The sequence below is a fragment of the Poecile atricapillus genome, chromosome 24 (genome assembly GCF_030490865.1).
Source record: "Poecile atricapillus isolate bPoeAtr1 chromosome 24, bPoeAtr1.hap1, whole genome shotgun sequence".
NCBI classification, from domain to species: domain Eukaryota; kingdom Metazoa; phylum Chordata; class Aves; order Passeriformes; family Paridae; genus Poecile; species Poecile atricapillus.
Window position 1 is genome coordinate 5,646,850 of NC_081272.1, and position 21,103 is coordinate 5,667,952.

Consider the following 21,103-nt stretch of genomic DNA (forward strand, 5'->3'; position numbering starts at 1 on the left):
TCCATCCATCCATCCATCCATCCATCCATCCATCCATCCATCCTCCCTCTGTCCCCGTGTGCCATGCTCGGGGACACTCTCCCCACCTTCCTGGGCTCCTCTCGCTGCCCAGGCCGGGGCAGCAGCTCGCAGAAGGGCTGCAGGGGGGATTATATTTAGAAGAAGAGGAAGAGAGGCGGTGATAAGGCGGCCCCCGTTATCTCCCCGCGCTCCGGACCCGGGACATGATTTGGGCAGAAGCCGCGGGCGGGAGAGCGGAGAACAGCCCGGCATTGTCCCTCCTGTCCCTGGTGCAATTAACTGGAAAACAAGAGGAGGGAAAACAAGCCAAGAGCCGGGCAGTGCCGGTGGCCGCGTCCCCGGTCCCAAAGCCGGGCTTTGGGCAGCGGGAGCCGCACCGCGCTCGGCATCGCTCCTTCCCCACATCCCGGAGGGAGCAGCGGCTCTGCCCTTCACCGCTGGGATTCTCCGAGCTGCTCTGCCGGCCACCGGCACGGATCGAGGGTTCTGCAGAGCCGGGAGCAGCCGGAGGAGCCGGGGACGGGCGGCGGCGATGCCGCGGAGGAGGAACGGGCGCTGCCGGGGGCACCGGGGGTAGGAAGTGGCCGGGTGGGAGGAGCTGTGACCCAGAACTCATCCGTCCACACCCGCCGGAGGACGGGAGGTGCTGCCAGAAGACCCTTCCCCAGGTGCTGCCAGAAGACCCTTCCCCAGGTGCTGCCGCTTTGCCGGGAGCCAGCGCTCTCCATCCATCCCGGGCTGGGGCGATGGAGAGGCGGCTTCTGTCCGGGGAGAGGAGGCGGCTCAGCGCCTGCCTGGTGTGCCGGATGTGCTGCATCGGTCAGTACCCACTGCCCGGGGCTTTATCCATCCCCCATGGACACCAGAGTTGGGAAGGGACCCGCCGCTGTGGCTCTGCTGAAGGAAAACCCCTAAAAACACATGGGAGTGACACAGCTTCCCACGGGTGGCAGCTCCGTGGCTCCTGGGAAGCCGTGCCAAGGCTGGAGCCTGGCCCCGAGGGTGGATGTGGCTCGTCCCACGGGTGGTTTTTGGCTCCTGGTTCCGTTCCGTGGCCCGGGGATGGAGTGGGACACGGGGAGGTGACGCCTGTGTCACCCTGTGCCACGTGTTTGCGGCGCTTTCGCAGGGGGAAGCCGCGGGGTGGGTGAGGAAGAGGAAGAGCATTGGGTGGTGCTCTCCAGTCTCCGGGGATGGAAACATCAGGAGGTTTTCCTGAGGGTCCCCGGGGCTGTGCAGGGATCCTCAGTGACATCCAGGGGGTTCTGGGGCTGTCCTGGGGAGCCTGGCCTGGGAGATGCTGCTTTTCTCATTTTTCTCGGTTATTGACTTAAAACCAAAGCAAGGGGTGCTGCTGCCTGGTAGACCCTGATGTCAGGGATGACCTTGATGTCAGAGATGTGTTTTGGGTGAGCAGGGCTCATCCTTTCCTGAAATATCCCTGGGGCTGGAGGTGCAGTGCTCGGGGTTGTGTGCCATGGGCTGTGCTGGGGATCTCTCTGTGCTCCAAGACAATGCTGTTAAATCCTGCTGTTAAATTCTGGCTGCCAGGGCTGCTGGGACCCCCCCTGCCCTGTGGGACCATCTCCTTTCGCCTGTTTGCCGGTGTTTTTTCCTCTGATATTATTTTTTCATGGAGCAAAAAGCCTGCCTAGAGCTCCCCCATGGCTGCTCGGCGTCACCACAAACCTCCCATCCCGTCCCCCTGCCACCCCTGGGGATGGCACCCACATTGTCACCCTGTCACTCAGAGCTCCCAGTGTCCTGCCAGGGCTGAGCAGTGGGACAGAAATAAACATTAAATCCTGGCAATCCAATGAACCAAAAATCCAGTGACAGAATAAGCTGCTAATTGCACGCGCTGGCAGTGCCCTGCCAGGACCTGTTACGGGACATCTGGGGGTTTATGTAACACCTCAAAGCCTTCCAGCAGCGGGAAGGGGAGGTTTGCCCTCCCAAAATTGGGCAAACTTCCCCTCCAGGGGAGGTGGGGAGGCACAGAGGGGATGAATTCCTGGGGTTCACTCCGTGCTGCCGGCTGTACCTATCCCAGTCACCCGCGCTGCTTTCGTTGAACACCGTTATTCTCAGCAGAAAAAAAGCGATTTATTTTGTTCTGAGCCACATTTCCCTGCCCTGGGGGGGAATGCTGGAGCCACGTGAACAGCCCCATCCCTCACCATTCCCTGAATAAGCTGCCTCTGTTCCCTGTGCCGGCGTGGGATCCGTGCTGGCACCGCCGGCGATCCCTCTGTCTCTTCCCGTCATTTCAAAGTCGTTTGAGTTTCTGCATGAGAACCACTGACCAAGAGCTGCCTTTGTCTCCTTTTGACAGATGAACGGGACAGAGTCCAAAAGAAAACCTTCACTAAATGGGTCAATAAACACTTGATGAAGGTAAGAGTCACGGATTTTGTTATAAAGACACCAAAATGACAGTCTTGCTGTCTGTTTCAGCTCGGATAAATGCCTTTTTAAAGGTTTTTAATTATTTTTTTTTAGCACTGGGACTGTTTGTTTCGAGTGTTCAAATGAGTCAGAGCAGAGCAGGATGTGCTGGAAATGTGCTGGAGCCTTTGGAGGGCACTGTAGCATCACCACACAGCCCTTTTATTACCTTTCCCTCTTGGGCACCTGATCCTTGCTTAAAATGAGGCTTGTGCATCCTGGGGGAAAGGAGGGGATCCTGACTCCCTCCTCCAACCCCCTTGCCAGGAAAAAGGGGCATTTTTGTCCTTTGAAGGATGCTCCAGGGTGGAGATGAGATCCAAACTTTGTTAACACGGCACCACGAGGTGCCTGCTGCTTTCTTGGTTAATGCTGGGTGTGTTTTAATTAATTCTCCATTTTTTTTTAAGGAGGGAAAAAAAGTGGTTTGAGCACTAGGTGTCCCAGCTGTGTTTTCCTGCCAGCTTTGCAAAGCTCTGTGCCAAGCTTTTGGCTGCTTCCTAAACCTCACAGAGGAGGGGAAAACAGAGAAAAATCTTGAGGCTGCTGGGGGAAAACATCCGGGAATTGCCAAGAGGGTGAAGCCCCAGGACAAGGTCTGGGTGCTGGGGGAAGAGAAAGCTGCTCTGCTGTGGAAAGCTGCTCTGGGAGCAGTTTTGGGAGATGCTGTGAGGAATGTGAGGGGTTCAGGAGGGGCTGCCCTTCCTGCAGTGTCTCGGGGTTACCTGCACTGCAGTTGGGATTTTGGGTGTGAAATTGGCAGCAGTTTCTTCCAGGCTGTTTGGGAAAGGGGAGGCTGCTTTCCCTGGTGATAATTTTGGCTTCACTGATGGCTTTTTTCCCTCCCCAGGTGCGGAAGCACATCAATGACCTCTATGAAGACCTGAGAGATGGCCACAACCTCATCTCCCTCCTGGAAGTGCTGTCTGGAGTGAAGCTGGTGAGTCCCCAGGGCTGGGCAGGGATTCTGGGGTCACCCTAAACCCTCTCCATCCTCTCCCTGCTCCCCTTCACCCCCAGCTGTCTTTTCTCACACCATGGTTTCAGTTTCAAATGTCTGTCATTGTTTCTTTTATTATTATGGATATTATTATTTACTATTATATTTACCACTCTATTTTTTATTCATGTTTTTTTTTTTTTTTTATTCAAACCCCTGCTGCCCAGGCTGGTCCCTCACTTGATTATGATGCCTTGGGTAAAGCCCTCTTCTTGCCAAGTTTTACACACCTTCACCTTCCAGATGTGGCTCCATATTTAAAATCTTTAAAAATATTTAAAAAAAAAAAATTTAAAATCCATATTTAAAAATTTAAAACAGCAGAATTTGACCAAAAACTGCTTCTGTGGCAGCGTGCCCAGCAGTTTATCTCAGATCTGACACTCCTGCCTCATGCTCAGCTCCTGCCTTTGTAGCAGTCATTGGTGCAAACCTCTCCCTGCGCCTGGAGCATCGTAGAGTTCCCCCTCCTTCCTCTCCTCCTCCTCCTCTTCCCTCTCTGACTGACACATTCCCTCAGCTCTGGGAAGATCCCGATTGCCGTAACACAGCAGGAATTATTTTAGTTTCCCCCCCAAAAATAGGATGTGGGCAAAGATCTCCTACGTCCCTCCGTACCCTCCGGAGACGCCAAATCGGTTTTTGTGGGGGCTGAAAACTTGGATCGCTCTACTTGTGATCCAGACAGCTTCCTGCTCTTCAGCTTCCAAAATCAGGAGGAAATTCCAGTTCTGGAGCCCCAGCTGCCTTCACCCCGTGCTGTTGCTGTCTTTTTTTTTTTTTGGGTTTTGTTTTGTTTCTCCTCGTGCCTGGGTGTCACATTTTGGTTTCCATTCTGTGTCCCTGCCGTGCCACCCTCCCGTCCTCCTTAGCCCGTAGAGCCGCCAGCTCAGCGGAGCCTTCGCCTGGTGACAGCACCAGCCTGGTGCCGTGCGAGCAGCGAGGAGGAGGAAGATGATGATGATGAAGAAGTAGGTCGAGCCTGCCCTGGCGGCAGCAGCAGCAGCAGCTCCCTGGCAGTGCCACCAGATAATCCAGCGCCGTCCCAGCGCTCCCATCCCTGCGGGGTTTGGGATGAAGGCATCCCCAGGGGTGCTGTGCTGGTGTAGGGCGGTGTTGCCGGGCTCTGGATTGTCTGTGGGGTCAGCCTGCAGGGCAGGGCACGCCACCCACTCTGTGTGACAGCATGTGTCCCCTCCACGGGGTGGGAGGGGACAGGGACGGGTCCCTGCGAGGGCTGCACACCTGGCACTGCATGGACAGGCTCCGAGCACCTCCTGGGATCCTGCATGGGACTGGGGTGGGAGAGAGCACAGCACAGCCCCAGGTCTGAGCCCAAAATGTGCCCAGATGAGTTTTTCAGCCCCTGTGCTCGGGGTGACGATGCCCTTGTGCGGTGTCACCTCCCTGGAGCGGTGCAGGAGGAGCTGGAGCACCTTCCCTGCAGCCCTGGAGATGTTCCCCTTGGCAGGAACAGCTCTTTCCCTTGGTAGGGATGGATTTTCCCCTTGCAGGGACAGCTCTTTCCCTTGGCAGGGATGGATTTTCCCCTTGCAGGGATGGATTTTCCCCTTGCAGGGATGGATTTTCCCCTTGCAGGGACAGCTTTTCCCCTTGGAAGGAAAACTCCTCCCTTGTTGGGACAGCTCTTCCCATCAGGCTGGAAGAGGAAGGTGACTCGGAGCACTTGAGGTGTCCCAACAGTTCAGAACATGGTTGTGGGGTGTGTCCCCTCAACCATGGTTGGAATTAGATGGAATTCGTTGGAATTAAGGTCCTTTCCAACCCAAAGCTCCTGTGATTCCATGAACATCCTGGTGATTCCTCGTGTTGAGGCTGGGATTTGGTTTTGGGTGTCGCTCCTCTCACTCCTGCTGATTGAAAGCCTCCCATCCCGTTTCCCTGGCTGTGGCTCAGCTGATGGACACCTCTGGAAATCCCAGGGTGTCCCACGTGCCCCTTCCCAAGGGATTCAGAGGTACCTGGAGCAGCAGCCACGTAAAGGAAGAGCTGGAAGAGCTTGTGCTGAGCTCAGGGTTCCTCTGCCATCAGTGAGGACCTGCCTGAGTCCCCCTGTCCTGCCTCTGCTTCCACCTGGACAAGTTGGGCTCTGCACCTGTTTGAGTCCATCTCTTTTTTCTGAGCCCTCTTCCCAGCTTGTCTTGCTGTCCATGAGCTGGGCAAGATCCTGCCTTGGGATCCCAGAGGCTGGACACAACAGAGGTCTGGATCTCGGGATCTTCCCACCTCCACATCTCCCAGCAGGGCATTTTAACCTTTTTCCAGCAAGATTGTGCATAGCAATGACCTTTTTTACTGTGGAAGAAGGTAGAGCAGGATGTGTGGGGGCACAGGGGGTGACAGCAGCTCACTGACAGCTCCCAGGGGGGGTCACTGTGCATGTTGGGGTGCTGCCAGCCCAGCCCCACCAGCCTGACCTAAAACCGCTGCCTGTCTCTTGCAGCCGCGTGAGAAGGGGCGGATGCGCTTCCACCGCCTGCAGAACGTGCAGATTGCCCTGGATTTCCTGAAGCAGCGACAGGTGAGGGATGATGAAGGCTCATCCAGCAGAGCTGGGTGTTTTGAGGAGTCTTTTTGTTGTCTGAGGCTTTGGAAGGAGTCGAGTGCTGGGGTGTGCCCGTCTCTGTGGTGCTGATTGAGGATGGCTTTACCCTGTGGGTGTTGTGCCTCTGGAAACCACCCCTGCACACAAAAAAAAACCACTGGGAAAAAGGGACCTAACCCCAGCTCTGAGAAGGGGTTGGCAAATGTCACTTCTGCACCCCAAAAGCCTCCCTGGCAGATCCCAGCTGTGGGGATGGGTGGCTATGGCACACACCTCGGGGCTGGCACTGTGTGGCATCGCCCCTCTGGATATCAGCATGGACTTTTTATCCCTCACTTCTTGGAGGACAGGCTCTCTCCACCAGGCTTTTGGGAGCTGCTGGCCCCTCCTCAGTGCCTGTGCAGCTGGCAGAGAGCAGCCAAGCTCCACAGCCCTGGGCAGATCCTGCCTGGAGCAATGGGATGCATCCCGAGACTTGTTGGCTGTGCAGGTGGAACCCTCACAGCCCCAGGGGCTGGGTGTCCTGTTCTGCCTGTTGGGTGAGGTTCTCCCCACCGAGATGCTCCCAGATATGCCAGGGTGATGGTGATGATGATAAATGGTACCAGTTCATGCTGAAGCAGAGACTTTTCTCCCTCACAGCTGGCCTGAGGGCACAGAATAAATTGGAGCACATTCCCTACTCCGGGGAGCTGCTTCCAGCCCCCCTCCTCCTCCTCCTCAGCTCCTTGATAGAGACATTTTGCCAAGGGCTCTGGGGAACTTGTTTCTCCACTTGGATGAAACAGCTTTTTCCTTTGAAGTGTGGTGGCCTTGCTGGGCTGTCTTACCCCAGACATTCTGCCAGGGAATGATCCGTGGGGTCCTGTGGAGTGGTGAGAAGCAAGGACTCCCCCAGGGGGAAGAGTGAGGGTGTTCCTGCCTTCATCAGAGCTCGGTTTTGAGCCCAGGCTGGAGTTAAAGCTTGGTCATCCCCTTTTCCCCCTGCTCTCTGTGCTCTGTAGCTGTTCAATTATGCACCAGTGCTCGGGGCTTCGGGGACGCTGCTTTGTGAGCTGAAGTAAAGCCATTAAGTGCTGGGAAAGCACTTCTGGATGGAGAGTGCTGGAAACATGGAAAAATCCCAGCCAGGAGATGAGGTGGCATCTCTGGCTGTTTGGGATGTTCCTGTGTGCCTGCTCCTCACCAGAGTGCCTGGGGTGGCCCTGGGGACAGCGTGGTGGGGGATGTGTCCCCCTGCTCTCCGGGTGAGGCTGATGGGGAAACTCCAACCCCCCTTGCCTTTTTTCCAGGTGAAACTGGTGAATATCCGCAACGATGACATCACAGATGGCAACCCCAAGCTCACCCTGGGGCTCATCTGGACCATCATCCTCCATTTCCAGGTAGGACATGGAATTTCCGTGCCGGAGGACGCGGGGCGGGCGTCGGGAGCGCGTTGTCTCTCTGGGGCAGTGGAATCTTTTGGGTTTTTTGCATTTTCCATGGTGATGTCAGCGCATGGATGGGTCTGGAGGTTCATGGCAGTGTCATGGAGATGTGGGAGAACAGCAACACCCTCCTCATATCATTTGCATAATGAAATCATTAATGATGGGTTGTGAGCCGTGGCCTCCCAGGGTTGTTGGCTGTGGCTGTTTGCTCAGCTGGAGGCTCTGGAGCAGAAGAGCAAATTTGGAAGGGGCCATGGGCTGTTATCCCAGCCCTTTGAGTGGTCGGTGCAGCCCCAGAACTTTGGGATGGAATGTGTCAGCTGGGTGACAGCACAGGGATGGGAGAAGCACCCCGACCTGGGGCTGTCCCCAGCAATTGTGTGTTACAGATGCTCATGGAAAAAAAGCGAGTTTTGGGTCTTCAACAGCTTCAAATGATCCAGTTGTAGCTCTGATGGCATCAGGGGGTGACATGTGGCCATCAGAGAGTTGGCATTTGGGGTTTGCTGGGAAGTGCTGCTGTCAGCAGCTCTGTGGGAACGAGCCTGTGGGATCTGCTGTATCCCAGCTCCTGCCTTATCCCTGCTGCCATCTTCCAGACAGGACTAATGCTGGCTTTGAGGCTCTTAAGGAAGATTGCACTGGAAGATTGTATTTTTTGGAGGATGGGCAGTGCCTCAGGGAGAGGCTTTTGGGGGGAGCATGGTGCTGAGCTGGGTGTAAGGCTGCTGACGAGGCTCTTCCCAGCCTTTGGCCTTGGGAATCAGCCGGGGTCGAGCAGGCTGTGGATGCTGATGAGTCACCGTCATCTCCGGTGGGGCCCTGCTTGTGGCATCTTGTCCCCGCTGTCCTTGTGGTCACCCTGCCCTGGTGCACCCTCTGTTGTAGGAGAGGGACATCAGGAGGGTCTGGGTCCCTGCCACCCTGGCGTGGGGGACAGGGCGGGTGACACGGGATCCCTGCTGCTGCCGGCGAGCCTGCGCTAACGGGATTTTTTCTGGGGTTGTAGCTCCATTGTGAACCTCTTAATCTCCCGTGTCCCGGTGCTGCTGCCTGGGGGCAGGCGGCTGGGAGAGCCCCGGGAGAGCTTTGGGGTGGGATGGTGTCGGGCGTGGTGATGATGAGGGGGATGCCCTGGGTGCTTTTCCCTGTGCCCTGGAAGCTCTTGTGGTCACTGGTTTCCCTTAGTCATCTTCTGGATTTGCTCCATTTCCTCGCTGGATGTTTCCCTGCATCCTGGGGCTGAGCTCAGTCCCAGCTCATCTTTACACCCCCCTGCTCCCCAGTTTTTGTCTCACCCCCAGTTTTGGTGCATTTTACCCTGCCCTGGTCCCTCTGAGCTGGCAGGCAGAGTTGGGGTGCTCCGTGCTCCTCAAACCCGTGCCCTGGGCGGCGTTTGGGGCAGGAGCCACAGGAGAGAGAGGCAGGACTGGGACCGGACTGGGACCGGACTGGGACCGGACTGGGACCGGACTGGGATGGGCAGCACCACGCTCCCGTTCCTGCTGGGACCCTCCGACCGCAGCTCCCTGAAGCGATGCCGGGTCCCCAGGACACCCCGAGCTCTGTGCCCCAAACTGGCTGAGCCTGGCAGCAGCGTGGCCACGTGAGTTGTGCTTTTGGGGCTCCCGGAATTAAGAATTAAGGAGCAAACCTCCCGAACTGGAGAGAAACAGCCCTGCGGAGCCGGCTGCCGAGCATGCAGAGTCACTCTGACTCCTCCCCGCTTTTTTTTTCCTTTTTTTTCCCCCATTTCTCTCCCACCCCTTCCTTTATTCTACCTTTTCCAACCTTCCTTAGGTTTTGTGTTTTATCCCCGTCTTCCCCACCCTCTCCCACTCCCCTCCTCGCTCCGCTGCCTGATTCCTGCTCCCTGTTTGTGTTGGCAAGGGCCGTGCTCCAATTACCTCATATTTGGAGAGAAGGACGCCGCAGCCAATCCCCGCTCCCTCTGCTTTTAGGTCAAGTGATTTCTGAACTGCAGTGAGATGCTTTGAATTTGTCTTCTCGCGGCGGCCAGGCTGTAAGATGGCTGTCTGGAGCGGCGGCGGTGGCAGCAGGGCTGGCGGGAGGGGACAGCGACAAGGGGCAGTCCGGGGAGCGCCGCGCCTTTGAGCCCATGAAGCCCGGGCTGGGATTTATCCGGGAGCCGGAGACTCGCTCAGCTCCGAGCAGGAGGAGATGGGGAATTCGCTGGGCTGCGTTAAAGAGCAGAAGGAAAAAGCTGTGGGGAAGGCACCGCTGTCTCCCAAAAAACGGGTGCGCTTCAAACGGAGGCGGAGAGGGAAGAGGAGAGCGATGCCGGAGGCAGCCCCGCAGGAGGAGCCGCCGGCGCTGGAGGTGGCCGAGGATGAGGAGGCAGCCCCCCGGCGGGAGGAAGGAGAGGAGCCCTGCGGCCGGGACCCCGAGGCGGCGGCGCTGCACCCCGGCATCATCGTGCAGGTGAAGGAGCGCTTCCAAGGGGAGGTGCAGAGAGCGCGGCTGCTGCCGGAGCCGCAGCGGCCGGGTGTGGCGGGGGCTCCCCGGGAGGAAGGCACCACCGTCATCGCCCGCCTGCTGGAGAACCCGGCCGAGAAGGACTGCGAGAAGGCCGTGAGCCGGCTGGTGGAGCTGCAGAGGAGCGGCAGCTGCCGGGCCGTGCTGCTGCCCCTGCGGACTGGCACCGGTGGCCGTGCCGGGGGACTCGTGTCCGGCCGGGAGCCGGAGGCCGGCAGCGCCCGGGATGCCTGGGGGAAAGGAGGCAGCGATGATCCCGGCTCCAGCGCCGCATGGACCTGCTCCTCCTCCGCGGCAGAGCCGGGCACCGTGTCCGAGCTGTCCACGCCGTCCCCCATGGTGGATCAGCTGGAGAACCCCAGCGTGGGGAGAAGCTCGGGGCTGTCGCTGTCTCGGGCCGGGGAGGGAGATGGACACGGACTGCCGGCTTCCCGCAGCCCGTCCTCCTTGAGCGGCAGCGCGGCCCGGAGCTCCTCGGGGTACGGCAGCGACCGGCCGGCCAAGGGCACCGGAGCTGGTGGGACCACGGTGTCACCCTCTGATGGTGGCCTCAGGCTCGCTGTGGAGGGCCGGGCTTGGAGGGGGAGCTCGGGGACAGCCGGAGCAATGGTCAGTGTGTGCGTGTGCCCTCGCCCCCTTTCTGGAGCGGGGTGGGGGGACTGGTGGACTCCAAATCCCGGTGGCTCCTGGGCACGGTCATTTCGACAAGGGGCGAGCTCGTGCTGAGCACGGGTGGCAGGGTGCTGGGGCAGAAAGCTCCTGAAGTCTTTTCCCAAGGATCCCTTGGGGACTGACCTGTCCTGTCCCCTGCTCCTGGCCCAGACAGGCTGGGGGTGACAGTCCCTGGATCCAGTGGCTGCTGTCACCAGTGGCACTCGGGGCTGTGTGAGTTTGGGGTGTCCCCTCCCTGCTGCCCGTGCAGGATGAATGGCAGCAGGATGAACATCGGGACGTGAGGGCACTGCCTGCTCCGAGGGGTCTCCAGGAGGGGATGATGCTGTGTTTTGGAGCCTGTTGCTGTTGGTGGTCACTCTTTTGGGGTTGACAGTGTGGGCAAAGGTGCCCTTGGGTCTGGTCAAGCTGTGAATGCCCCAGGACAAGTGTGTGGTTTGAGGAGCTGTGGCCCTGATACTTTAGCCAGGTTGGGACCAGTGTCACAGCCACCCTGTGGCCTTCAGCATCCTGCCACCAGTTGCTTGACGCACCAAGCCAATGCAGGAAGGGTTTGGAAGGGTTTGGCCCCAAGTCCTGCGAGTTTCCACTCTTTTTTCTTGCTGGTGCCTCCCTAAATCTTTGTCCTGTCACAGACATGTGAAGAAAGGAGGGTGGAGCTGGTGCCACACCCTGCACCTCCGTATGCACATCTCTAGGAGAGTTTCCTTCAAGGATGCTCTCAGGGAAGAGGCCCAGTGGTTGGAGAAGCCCAGTGCTGTGTCAGGGATTAAAAATAAAGGATTTCTCAGAGCTGGGTGCTGTGAGGCGCTCTTGGATGGGCAGCACTGCTGGAGAGCCTGGGTAGGGCACAGCTAGTGGGTGGGTTCACAGAACCCTAATTAAGAGCCATCAGGTAATTAATAAAGGGGTGCTGAGCAGTGGGAGGTTTGTGGGTCCTCCCCTGCTCCCTGCAGGTCCCATCCTGCATCCTCCTGCTCACCCAGCGCATCGTCCCATCCATCCCGGCTCTGCCGCCAGGTGCCGGCTCCCGACATCCCTGGGGAAAGCCAGCCCCGGGGCTGGAGGAGTTAAAGGCAGCTCTGGCAGTGTGGCAGCAGCTGACAAAGAGCAGTTTCATGTGTGATGAGCGTGTCAGGCTGGAGAGGGAGGTGAGCTGCAGCATACCAATTACACCGGCAGCATCCGCCCCGCCGGCGGGAGAGACGTAATCCCGCAGGTCCCTGTCTCCTGCAGGCAGAGGGATGTCTGACAGCTGGGACCTGAGCAGTGCCAGCACCCAGCTGGGTGTGTTTTGAGGAGGGATAAAGCTGCTGGGTGTTTTCAGGGCGATGGGTAAGGCTGGGTCCTGGCACACCTCCCTGCAGCGCCGGCAGGAGGAATCCGGGGAGCAAACAGCCTTTCCCTGGGCACCCCGGAAAATCCAAGTGACTCCCCTTTGTCCTCCCCTTAATTAAGGGGAGGTAATTGTGCTGAGTGAGGAGCTGGAGGGGGGTGGTGAGGAGGATGCTGTGCCAATGAGGGATATGCTGGCATGCGGGGACACGTGCGTGGCATCACGTGCCAGTCTGGGATTCGCAGCCAGTCCTGTCTGAGGGGTCCGTGACTGTCGCTGTCTTTTGTTGGGAACTGGGTCACAGCACCCCCTGCCACCAGCACCCCCTGGCACCAGTGAGGCAGAGGAGGGGATGTCACATCCTTCCCTTTTCCCCCAGCATGGAGCTGCTCCATGGCTGGAGGTCAGGGACAGGCCGCCTCTCCAAGTGTTCTCCCGCTTCTTAAGTTGGTATTTTTTACCACAGGATGCTCCAGGTGGAGCTCCCCTGCCACACCTGCAGCCCAAACAAGAGATATTGGTGGTGGTCCGTCCTCACTGCCCACCCTGGGTGCTGCTGGCTGGGAGTCACTGTTCTTGCAGGAGCCCTGGGTGCCTGAGGGTGCTGGGGCTGCTCGTGGTGGGTGCTGGGCAGGGGGAGTGAGGGTACAGGAGGTTGCACGGCGTGTTTGGGGCAGGGAGAGGCAGGAAGGGACCTGCCTGGAGCCTCCTCTCCAGGACATTGTGTTCCCAGTGAGGTGTGTTCCTGTCTGGTGGGGACAGGGATGGTGCAGAGGGAGCGGCTCTGGCGGTTGTTGGGAGCTGGGGTTTGGTGTTGTCAGCTCGTGTCCCAGCTGGGCTGGGCTCTGTGGCCAAGCAGCACCTGGTGGCCCTGTGAAATGGGGTTGGCAAATGCCTGCTTGGATCTCCAGCCCACCCAAACCACACCAGGGACCCTTCCCAAGTTCCTCGGCCGCAGCGTCCCCCTCTCCCCCGTGGTGACCACGAGTTTCCTCCTCCCCTTTGTGGTAGCCAGGTCTGGGGCAGGTTCACAGAAACTGGATGTGCCTGGTGGAGCTTTTCCTGCTCCTGCATCCTCCCATGGCCGTGCTGCTTCCTTGCAGATCTCTGACATCTACATCAGTGGGGAGCTGGGGGATATGTCAGCCAAGGAGAAGCTCCTGCTGTGGACGCAGAAGGTGACAGCAGGTTACATCGGGGTGAAGTGCACCAACTTCTCCTCCTGCTGGAGCGATGGCAAGATGTTCAACGCCCTCATCCACAGATACAGGTGGGCAGGAAGAAGCAGTGGGGAGTGTCAGGAGGGTGAGAGGAGGGATGAGGCTCTCCCAGGGGTCCCTGTCCACCGCTGTGGTCAGATGTCAGTGCTTGGAGATGGGGGTGAGGCTGGGAGCAATGTCTTATTTACCTGGAGATATCTCTTCTGCCAGGTAGCTGTGGAGGGGAGGATGCTTGGAATGAGCAAAAAATGTATCAGGTTGCAGGAAAAAAAAATCTCCATGAGGCTGGGGAGAGAAAAGCTGCTAAACTCTTGAGTGCTGCAGTGGTTATGTGGCAGCGCTGCCCTTTCGCTCTCTGTGAACAGATGGAGCAGCACTTCCATCTCTGCTTTTATCCAAGGATCTCAGAGGTCTCCTGAGCAGCAGTTAAACCTCTCTTGGTTCCTTCTTCCCTTCCTGGGACCAGGAGGTTTTTCCTTGCAGCCTGAACCCCGTTCCCAAGCTGGCTGAGCCAGGGAAGTCCTGCAGCCCAGGTCTTGGAGAGCCACGGGGCTGGGGCTCAGACCAACCCTCAGAGCCACCCACGGCAGCGGTGCCCACCCAGGACGCTCTGCCCCGGCTCCCTGGCGCTGGTTGTGACTCTGGGGCGTGTCTTGCAGGCCAGATCTGGTGGACATGGAGAGGGTGCAGATCCAGAGTAACCGGGAGAACCTGGAGCAGGCCTTCGAGATCGCCGAGCGCCTGGGGGTCACACGGCTGCTGGACGCCGAAGGTGGGTGGCCAGGGCACGTGAGCAGTGCAGGGAGATGCCAGCCTCTCTTCCCACTCCTTTTCCTCATTGCTTTTCTGCTTCCCTCCTGCCAGATGTGGATGTCCCCTCTCCGGATGAGAAATCCGTGATAACTTATGTGTCTTCAATCTACGATGCCTTTCCCAAAGTCCCCGAGGGAGGAGAAGGGATCAGCGCCATCGTAAGCACTGCTGGGAGGCTGGGACAGCACCTGGGGGCTGTGGGTAGGGTTTGGAAAAGAGTTTTTTTCCCCCTGTGGAAAAGGGGGAGAGGGAGGAAGTCCCTGTTTTGGTGTGGGACCTGCTGGCCAGGCTCTACAGGAAAAAAGCTGAGCTTCCAAAGAGCAGCTGGCAAGGAGGATCCTCCTCTTCCTGCTCCCTGTACCTGGGATGGCATCACATCAGCCAGGCCCTGTCACGGGATCCACCCTGCAGCTTGTCTGTGGCACCTCAGTTCCCTTATCCCCACGGAGATTTGCTCACCAGCAGTGTTTGTAAAGAGCTCTTGCCCCACAGGAGGTGGATTCCCGGTGGCTGGAGTACCAGACCCGCGTGGAGACCCTCATCTCCTGGATCAAGCAGCACACGATACTCATGTCAGACAAATCCTTCCCCCAGAACCCCGTAGAGCTAAAGGTAGGTGCTGGGCAAGGTTCCTCCTTGGTGTGTCCTGTGTCCAAGGCTGAGGGATGGGTGGTGGCATTGCCCAGGGTGGTTCCTGATGAGCCTTTCTCATCCCAGGCACTTTATAACCAGTACATACACTTCAAAGAAACTGAAATCCCGGCGAAGGAGCAGGAAAAAGGACAGATAGAGGAGCTCTACAAACTGCTAGAGGTAAGGGTCATAGTGGCTGCCCAGGGGCTGGTAGGTGGGAATGTTGTGCTCTTTTAGCAAGACTAAACTGTGATAAACAGAGTTTATAACATAAACTGTGCTCAGTTCAGGCTTATTTTGGAATGGAGAAGTGGGAATAACCCTCAGGATAAAGGAGGCAGCGAGCAGCACGCTGCAGGAGCGGAGGCAGAGCTCCTCTTCCCTCGCTGTCATCCCCAGCCAGCTCAAGGGAGAGGTGGGAAATGCAATTCTGCTGATGTTTCCCCCAGGTTTGGATTGAATTTGGGCGCATCAAGTTGCCCCAGGGCTACCACCCCAACGATGTGGAGGAGGAGTGGGGCAAGCTCATCATTGAGATGCTGGAGCGTGAGAAGCTCCTGCGGCCGGCGGTGGAGAGGTCGGTGCTGTGCCCATGCCAGGGACATCCCCTGCTCCTTCCTCTGGCCAGAGGGACATCCAAAACCCCCCTCCCACCTCCCTCTGTCATTCCAGGCTGGAATTGCTGCTACAAATCGCTAACAAAATCCAGAATGGTGCTCTGAGCTGTGAAGAAAAGCTCACCCTGGCGAAGAACACGCTACAGGCTGTGAGTGGATTTCCCCCTCCTGATTATATTGATTGATTTGTTTTCCTACTCTTTTTTTGTACCCATCTCCTTCCCTCTCTTCTGCCTGGGGTGATGGGTTCCCCTGGACAGTTTTCCTTTCTTTTCTGCCCTTGAGGCTGTCCCAGAGGTGCTGTAGGGGAGCTGGTTGATATTTGGTGATGCCCAGATCACCTTGAGGACAGGGGGATGGGGAATGGTCTTGTCCTCTGGGAATACAGGGAGTGGGGCTGGACATCTGCAGAGGTGCTGGTGTGGAGGAGACCAGCACTTCTGGAAAAGCTTGTTGAATATTTTTGTTGTATAATTAGGCTTAAAACCCCCAAAATCTGTTTTCCTTGCCTGGCAGAAAGGAGTCAGTGGCAGACCCAGGTTTCTGAAGAGGTTTCCTTTGTTATGAGAGAAAAGAGATGTTGGTTGAAAGGGTTGGGAGCTAAAAATGGTGATCCCATCTATTCCTGGAAGCTTCCAGTTCATCTCCAAAAGTTTCTCTAAAGGGCTTGGGTGTGGTGTGGGGGGATGGATTCATGCTCCTGTTAAGCTTGTGGATCCAAAGGTGTTTCCAGCCTCCAAGCTGGGCTGCTCTCGTGTTCTCCCTGCCCTTCCTGGGCTGAGGGGACTCGGCCCTGAGTGTCCCCTGTCCCCTCAGGACGCCGCTCACCTGGAGTCGGGCCAGCCGGTGCAGCACGAGTCGGACGTGGTGGTGTTCCTGCAGGAGTGCGAGGGGCTCATCCGCCAGCTCCAGGTGGACGTGCAGATCCTCCGGGACGAGAACTACTACCAGCTGGAGGAGCTGGTGTTCAGGTGACCTTCCCCAGGGGCTGCACCTCCCCTCTGTGTGGGGCAGGGAGGGAGGACATCTCCTGACCCCCTCCTTGGCTCCCCAGGATCATGAGGCTGCAGGACGAGCTGGTGACGCTGAGGCTGGAGTGCACCAACCTCTACAGGAAAGGTCACTTCTCCACCCTGGAGCTGGTGCCCACGTCCACGCTGAGCACCACACACCTGAAGGGAGAGTCCCTGACCAAGGGGCTCCACACCTCCTCGGCCTCCTGGTTCCGGAAGCCCATGACCAGGACAGAGCTGGTGGCCATCTCCTCCTCCGAAGATGAAGGCAGCCTCCGCTTCGTCTACGAGCTGCTGGCCTGGGTGGAGGAGATGCAGGTGAGTGCTGGGCCAAACCTCCTGCCTGTGCTCAGGCTGATGTGGGAAGCTGCCTCGGGCCTTTTCCTGCCTTTATCTGTGAATAGTTGCTTTGATGGTTTGTAGTTTTTGGAGATCTGAGGCTTCTGTCTGGAGCTGGGTTTTCTCTCTTGTGGTCCTGCTGGCCAGTGGGGATCAGAGGAGCCCTTCAAAGCTGGAAGCAGATCTGTGCTGCTGCAGCCACTTGCTCTTACGTGGGTGGGAAGCTTGAGTAGGCTGTCCCAGAAATATTCAGTGTTGGAGCACTGGCTTAGGATCTTCCAGCAGGACTGGGAGGTGTTTGTTCCCTCTGGGGTGACCTGGGAGGATCCCTGGCATCCTTTTGAGGGCAGAATGAGCAGTGCTGACTTGAGCCTGTTGTTTTCAGATGAGGCTGGAGCGGGCAGAGTGGGGCACTGACCTGCCGAGCGTGGAATCCCAGCTGGAGACCCAGAGGCATGTCCATGCCAGCGTGGAGGAGCTGGGCTCCAGCGTCAAGGAGGCCAGGATGTACGAGGTAGGGTGGGGGACACCGGGCATGGCCCCACCTGGGGGCTGAGGACATTGGGATCAGCTCTTGTGGGTCACATTCCTGGGACAGAGGTGATTTTTAAGGACGGAGCTTCTGAGTGGATGCAGTGCTGCCCTGAGCTGTCCTCCCCACCTCCCCTTCCTCAGGCAGAGCTGTGGAGAGATATTTGGGGGTGGGGTTCTGAGTGCTGCTGTCCTGTGATGGGTAACAGGAGCATTTCTCACCTTTCAGGGTAAAATGTCTCCGAATTTCCGCGCCAGCTACACGGAGACGCTGGGCAAGCTGGAGACCCAGTACTGCAAACTGATGGTGAGTGAGCTCCCAGCACTGCCCTGGGGTCCAGTCCTGCTCCAAGGCTGGGAAAAGGGGGGAAAACCCATCAGATACGGAGCAGGGAGGAAGAATAATAAATAATTCTTTGTGTCCAGGAAACCTCGAGCTTCAGGCTGAGGCACCTCCAGAGCTTGCACGGATTCGTGTCCCGGGCCACAGCTGAGCTGATCTGGCTGAATGAGAAGGAGGAGGAGGAACTGGCCTACGACTGGAGTGACAACAACCCCAACATTGCAGCCAAGAAGAATTACTTCTCTGTGAGTGCTGGGAGGGCAGGCACTGCTTTGATCTGTGGTGGAGCCCTCAGCTCCCAGCAGAGCCCAATTCCTGAGGCTGGATGCTCCCTGCCAGCTCACTGAGCTTGCTGCTGCTGAACAGAGCTGATGGAAGCTCTCCCCAGAGCAAAAAGTGAAGTGGAAGTGTGTGTTCAATTGAATTGCAATCAAAAAGGCATCAAAAGATGTATTTTTAGCATTATTTTGGAGCTCAAGGCGTCTTGAACTAGTGGTGGCAAGGGGGGTAAGTCTGAGCCAAAGGGGAAAATTGATTCCTTTTTAAAGCAGTATAAACAAATTCCCATCTTTCCACAATCACACTGTCTGGAGCTGAAGAGGTCCCTGGGCAGGTTTCCAGTGCCTGTTTGGCACACAGATGTTGCTGCTGAAGATGAATAGATCACACAGACACAGCTCAAGGTGTGCTGAAAGAAAGAGAAAGTTTATTTTTCCTCCCAGGATTTATAGGCTTCTAACCCCAGCCAGGGATGGGATGGTCAGGATAACACTTTCTCACTGCACTGGCCATGAGAGATGCCCATCACAAGATGTGGAACAGAAAGAATGTCCACATATCTATGTTTACAGTTACTGTCCTGGGAAAGTCTTTAGAAAACCATGTCAGCAAGCTCAGAAGCTGAGTTTTCAGGGCGACACACAGCAGGCAGATTCCTGTTGGGAACGGGGCTGGGGGGCCCTGCTGGATTCCCTGGGATCCGCTGGTGCTTCCCACAGAACTTCCACACTTGGACACGTGGTCTGAGTGAGCTCCTGGAGCTGAGATCTGGACTTTGTGTCCCTCCTGCAGGAGCTGACAGCAGAGCTGGAAGAGAAGCAGGACATCTTCCGCTCCCTCCAGGACACGGCTGAGCTGCTCTCCCTGGAGAACCACCCTGCCAAGCAAACCGTGGAGGTGAGTGGCAGAGCTGTGGTGTTCCTGAGGATCAAATCACCTCAGCTGGAACTGGGAGACTTGCTTTCCCACCCCACAGTGCCTGGTGAAGTGTTTTTATGGTGGCAGGACATCAGTGCAGCGGTGGAGCTTTTTAATTTTGGGAAGTGGCCGTTCCCAAATAATCCCCACCTCTAATTAAGACACACAGAGCATGAACCTTTCCTGCAGTGAGGTGATGCAGGGAGTGGCCTTGGAGTCACCCAGGCTTCCAGGGACACTGTGGTGGTGAAGCAAAGGGCTGTGGGAACATTTTCCATGGGGTAAAAGCAAACCTGCTCCTGCTTCTGGCATCGTGGCTGTGTGAGAGACATGGGGACACTGAGGAAGGGTCTGTCACCTCCTGTGCCCAAACCCTCCTGGCTGCAGCCAGATTTTGGTCATTTCTGTCCCTCCCTCCAGCTCCTGTGTCCCTCCTGGCTCTGAATGCCCTTTTTCCAGCGCCTTTTTCCGTGTTTTCCACAGGCCTACAGCGCTGCTGTGCACAGCCAGTGGCAGTGGATCAAGCAGCTCTGCCTGTGCGTGGAGCAGCACGTGAAGGAGAATGCTGCCTATTTCCAGGTATTTGGGACCAAATTCCCCTGGTGCCATGCACTGAATCCCACTCCCATGAGCTCACTGTGCTGCTGTTCTCCTTGGGGGAGAGGGAAGGGGGGATTTGGGCTTTCTCTGGGGTATCTGTTGGCTGCTCCCTGGGGGAAAAAGGGATCGGCTTCTTTTGCTCATCCACGTGGGATGATCCTGCCCTTGCAGCTCCAAAGCCAGAGCAGTGCCAGGAGCTGCTGGCTGAGCCTTTGGGGTGCTCCTTGCCTGCCTTCAGGCTCCTCAGGGGGCTTGTCCAGGTTCCTGTGAGCCCCTTTGCCTTGGCAGTTCTTCAGCGACGCGCGGGAGTCAGAGACGTACCTGCGGAACCTGCAGGACTCCATCAAAAGGAAATATTCCTGCGACCACAACACGAGCCTGACGCGGCTAGAGGACCTCCTGCAGGACTCCATGGTGGGTTCTCTGACATCCCACCACCCTGCTCTGCTCCAGCAGCGTTGCCTGGGGCTCCTCTTGCTTCCCCAGGGAGAGCTGAGCTCTTCATCCTCACACTTTGGTGGGATGTGGTTTGCTCGGCAGTGATTTGGAGCTGCTGAATGAGCTGCAGGCTGTGCTGGCCCCAGCTGTGTGGCACAGCTGGAGCTGCTCACTGTCATTTAGAGGCAGCTCTCTGTGTCCTCAGGGTGAGGAGCAGGCAGCCTGTGCAAGGTCACAGCCTGATGTGTGAGCTGCTTCTGCCCCAGCCGTGCCCATCCTGCTCCAGCCCTGCTGACAAAGGGCCCGTAGGATGCTCCTGGTTCCGTTTTGGAGCTGGTGGAGATGTGCCTGCTCTTTATCCAGCCCAAATCCCGTGTTAATCCATCCTGCTGGATGAGGGGAGAGCCAGGGCAGCCTGGCTGTGCCAGGGGCTGATCTCTGAACACGTGGCCTGGCTTAGCTGAGCAGAGCAGAGCCCGGGCCGTGGCACTTCTGTCACCTTCTTGCCTGGTTTGGCCTGAAAAAAAACCAACCTAAAAACAACCCCTGAGGAGCAAAGCATCAGCTGGTGTTTGACACCAGGCTCAGGGGAGGATTTGGGCTGTGGCAGGGCCAGGAGGTGACACTGAGTGTGACAGGCAGGTCCCACACACTGCTCCCAGTGTCCCCAGGGTGTGACTGGGCTGCCCTGGCTGGGGGTGATGGGTGCAGCAGCACTCTCCTCTCTCCTGGGGGCTCCCCCATCCTCCCTGGCAGGCTCTCAGGGTTGTCCTGGCCTGTCTCTGGTGCTGCCAGGGTGTGGAGCAGCCAGCCTGGCTCCTGGGGGCTGTGTTTGGGAGCCCTGGAGCACCAGGAGTCTGGCAGGTGCCACCTGGGGTGGGAGAGGCTGTTGTGGGCAGCCAGAGAGTGGCCACAAAGCCAGGATTGCCCTGAGCTCAGCTATATTTCTCTTTCTTACCTAATGAGTTAAAGCTGTATTTCTTCCAATCATGCTCCCTGGGACAGGCACAGGTAGTTTATTTAATCATTTATTCTTTTCTTTTTCTTTTATTTTCTTCTTTTTTTATTTTTTTTTTAATTTTTTTTTAACCATTAAATTCTCCTCCACTGTCGTAGCACACTAACCAACCCCAGGGTACCGAGCATGAGGGAGAATCTTTTCTGGGATCCTTTTTTTTGAAACCTTTGCCACAGCCAGCAGGGGCTGAGCTGTCACTAATCACTGCCAGTGCTGTGATCCACACATCTCCACCAGTGCCAGGGGCTGTTCCAGGGGAGCTTTGCCACCATTTCCCCCCTGGGTTGGTCCCACCACCAAACCCAGCAGGGATTTGTAGGAATCAGTCACCTCCAGCTGGCAGATTTCTCCCCAGAGCCAGAGGCCAGT

At 57.4% G+C, this 21,103-nt stretch overlaps 1 protein-coding gene across 12 annotated transcripts in view; it reads left to right on the forward strand.

Annotated features, from left to right (window-relative positions):
• The window catches only part of MACF1 (microtubule actin crosslinking factor 1), a 146,191-nt gene that overhangs the window by 26,250 nt on the left and 98,838 nt on the right, over window positions 1-21,103 (forward strand). For all 12 annotated transcript variants that reach the window (XM_058856355.1, XM_058856362.1, XM_058856356.1 and 9 more), the window contains exons 2-20: window positions 2,357-2,418; window positions 3,320-3,409; window positions 5,934-6,011; window positions 7,328-7,420; window positions 13,076-13,242; window positions 13,852-13,964; window positions 14,057-14,163; window positions 14,498-14,617; window positions 14,723-14,818; window positions 15,088-15,215; window positions 15,311-15,404; window positions 16,072-16,226; window positions 16,310-16,586; window positions 16,993-17,121; window positions 17,368-17,445; window positions 17,565-17,726; window positions 18,553-18,657; window positions 19,162-19,257; window positions 19,567-19,692. In XM_058856355.1, the coding sequence (XP_058712338.1) occupies window positions 2,357-2,418; window positions 3,320-3,409; window positions 5,934-6,011; window positions 7,328-7,420; window positions 13,076-13,242; window positions 13,852-13,964; window positions 14,057-14,163; window positions 14,498-14,617; window positions 14,723-14,818; window positions 15,088-15,215; window positions 15,311-15,404; window positions 16,072-16,226; window positions 16,310-16,586; window positions 16,993-17,121; window positions 17,368-17,445; window positions 17,565-17,726; window positions 18,553-18,657; window positions 19,162-19,257; window positions 19,567-19,692 (2,276 nt within the window). The remainder of the gene's footprint in view (window positions 1-2,356; window positions 2,419-3,319; window positions 3,410-5,933; window positions 6,012-7,327; window positions 7,421-13,075; window positions 13,243-13,851; window positions 13,965-14,056; window positions 14,164-14,497; window positions 14,618-14,722; window positions 14,819-15,087; window positions 15,216-15,310; window positions 15,405-16,071; window positions 16,227-16,309; window positions 16,587-16,992; window positions 17,122-17,367; window positions 17,446-17,564; window positions 17,727-18,552; window positions 18,658-19,161; window positions 19,258-19,566; window positions 19,693-21,103) is intronic.